General features: G+C 34.0%; 1 protein-coding gene across 1 annotated transcript; it reads left to right on the top strand.

Moving 5' to 3' along the window:
* The first annotated feature begins 837 nt into the window (after positions 1-837).
* LOC141529763 (uncharacterized) lies at positions 838-2,115 on the top strand. Its single transcript, XM_074246452.1, has 2 exons — positions 838-1,600; positions 1,972-2,115. Exon 1 carries the CDS (start codon positions 853-855, stop codon positions 1,597-1,599), a length of 747 nt encoding a protein of 248 aa, XP_074102553.1. The 5' UTR covers positions 838-852; the 3' UTR covers position 1,600; positions 1,972-2,115.
* The last annotated feature ends 634 nt before the right edge of the window (positions 2,116-2,749 follow it).

Raw genomic sequence — 2,749 nt, 5'->3', positions numbered from 1 at the left:
TACAATTGATTCGAGTATTAGCTACAAAATTATAAATTTTTTTCGATATTTAATTTACTAAGTGGCTGTGTATCGTGTAAAAAGTGTGGTGGTGATGTAAACTTTACTGAGACAAGTATTCGAGGATTAGGTTTTAAACTAGTTGTGAATTGCAAAAATGTGATCCAGTTTTGATAAATTCATGTCCACTCATCAAGAATGCGTATGAAATTAATCGCCGTTTCATCTTTGCAATGCGGATAATTAGTATTGGGTTATCTGGAGCTGAAAGATTTTGTGCTTTCATGGATTTACCACGACCAATGTTCCATAGCTTTTACGATCGTCTGGTCACACAAATCAGAAATGCAGCTAGAAACTGTTGTGATTTAGTGTTGAAAAAAGCTGCTAAAGAAGAAATCCAAGAAACCTGCAAGCATTTAAAATCCAATGACATTCCTGGAATTTTTGTCTCCGGTGACGGTAGTTGGAAGAAAAGAGGGTTTAAATCTTCATTTGGTATATCTTCTCTAATTGGTTACTTCACTGGCAAAATCGTAGATGTAAGTATGAAATCCAGTTATTGTAAGATGTGTGCGCTAATGAGCTCAAAAAAGGAACAGCTGAATACGATCAATTTATGCAAGACCATGCTCTAGACTGTCCAATAAACCATGAAAATTCTTCTGGACAAATGGAGGTAGATGGAATAAAAGAGATGTTTATGCGATCAGAGTTATTACATAACGTTAAGTATGTAAACTATATAGGTGATGGTGACACTAAAACGTATAAAAATATTTGTGATGCTAAACCGTATGGGGACATGGTGAAGATAAAAAAAAGGAATGTATTAATCACGTGCAAAAACGAATGGGCAGTCGACTAAGGGCTTTGAAGAAGCAACGAACTAACAAGAAGACAAAAACAGGAAAAGAAGAAAATACACAGAAAAGTTTAGGTGGGAAAGGTCGATTAACGGACAAAGCAATTAATGAATTTACAAAGTATTATGGTTTAGCAATCAGACGTCATTCTAATGATGTTGATGAGATGTATAATGCTATTTGGCAAACATTTTATCACAAGTTTTCATCACCCGAAGATCCGCAGCATTTTCTTTGTCCTGAAGGTGCAAATTCGTGGTGTCAATTTCAAAAAGCTGTGGCAACAAATACTTTGGACTCATTAGTTGAAAAACCACCACTTCCTGCAGATATTGCGGAAGCTTTAATACCGATTTATGAAGATCTATCGAATCCAGAGTTATTGGAACGATGTGTCGGTGGGTTTACACAAAATAATAATGAAAGCTTCAATGCATTAGTGTGGCAGCTCGCCCCAAAAACAAATTCTTCTTGTTCCCTTATTGTTGAAATAGCTTTATATATTTCAACAATTACATTCAATGATGGGGCTCTAGCAACTCTGAAGATATTAGAGAATCTCGATGTTAAAGTAGGACCAACACTCTACTCATACTGCGCTGAGCGCGACGCTACTCGGGTTAAAGCTGCTGAAAGCCGCATGGAAACGGCCAGTAAAAAAATAAAAAAGTCAAGGTCAATACTAAAGATAAGGAGGAAGAACCCTCATATGGCCCAGGACTTGATAGTTTGATGTGAGTATGAATATTTTGTGAAAGACTAGATTTTAAAGTTGCGAGAATCTTCTTAAAACTTTACTCGCGTTTTTCTCAAAACGACTTTTTTCAAACTTTCCGGTACTGTAACTTTCGTAAATATGAACCGATTCTCAATTTTTTTGTTTCCCCGTATTCGTCTACTTAGTGGCTATCGTCGCACGTAGGGGATTTTGAAAATTTTAATTTTTAAGATTTTTAAGGCTGTTTGAGTCCAAAAATGAGGAAAAAGACGAAAAAATTTTCAATATGGCGCCATTTTTTCTCAAATCAAAATTTTCAAAATCCCCTACGTGCGACGATAGCGACATTCCTATAGATTAAAATGCCGTTTGGTTTTTTTGTTTCAGATAATCCGTTTTTGAGTTACAGTACCGGCAATGGAGGGGGACATTTTTTTGGTGCTCTACAAAAATGTTTATAACTTTGTGATAACAAAATATTTTTGAATAAAAATTTAGGAGAATTATCCTCAACATATACTTTATAAAACAAAAAAAACCCGATCCCCAAATTCCTTTATTATCCTAGTAAAAAAAATTCCCGAAAATTGCCTATTTTTTCCAGCGTCACAGTGGCTATCCCCCTTAAACCCTTCATACAGTCTAATGCACTACAATAAAAATTACGATGTTACTATAATAATATTTTTCTATCACTCAAATTTAAAAGAAGTTTCGGTCACGGAATAGTCTAGACAACAAGAGCAAAAAGGACGAGCAGATTAAGGCCTCCGCTTAAAATTACGTTCGAGGCGTCATTTTGTGCGGATTCTTAAGTAGATATGGGGTATTCTATACCAAATCGACCACTTTTGAACCCGACCTCTTTAGATTTTGCAGAAACTTTTCCATTCTTTTCTACCCTTTGAAAAACATTTTTGAGAAATTTTTCAAATTTTTTTGTCCAACCTCAACAAAAATATGAATTTTTCAAAAAAATGGCTTTTTTATTTTCAAATAGCTATAACTTTTTTAGAAATTGATTTTGGGGTACCTTTTTTTTTTTTTTAATTTTTGTTTTTGAATGAATTTTTTGAAAAAATAAACGAGAAAAATTTAACATGATCAATTATATAAAATAATCGGGAAGTTATTAGTTTTACCCCGTTTTGCAAAAATCGAGTTT

Source organism: Cotesia typhae, unplaced genomic scaffold, assembly GCF_013202065.1.
Source record: "Cotesia typhae breed Kobodo isofemale line unplaced genomic scaffold, CoteBio_Ctyphae contig_48, whole genome shotgun sequence".
NCBI lineage: Eukaryota > Metazoa > Arthropoda > Insecta > Hymenoptera > Braconidae > Cotesia > Cotesia typhae.
This window is presented reverse-complemented; position numbering and strand designations above follow the sequence as displayed.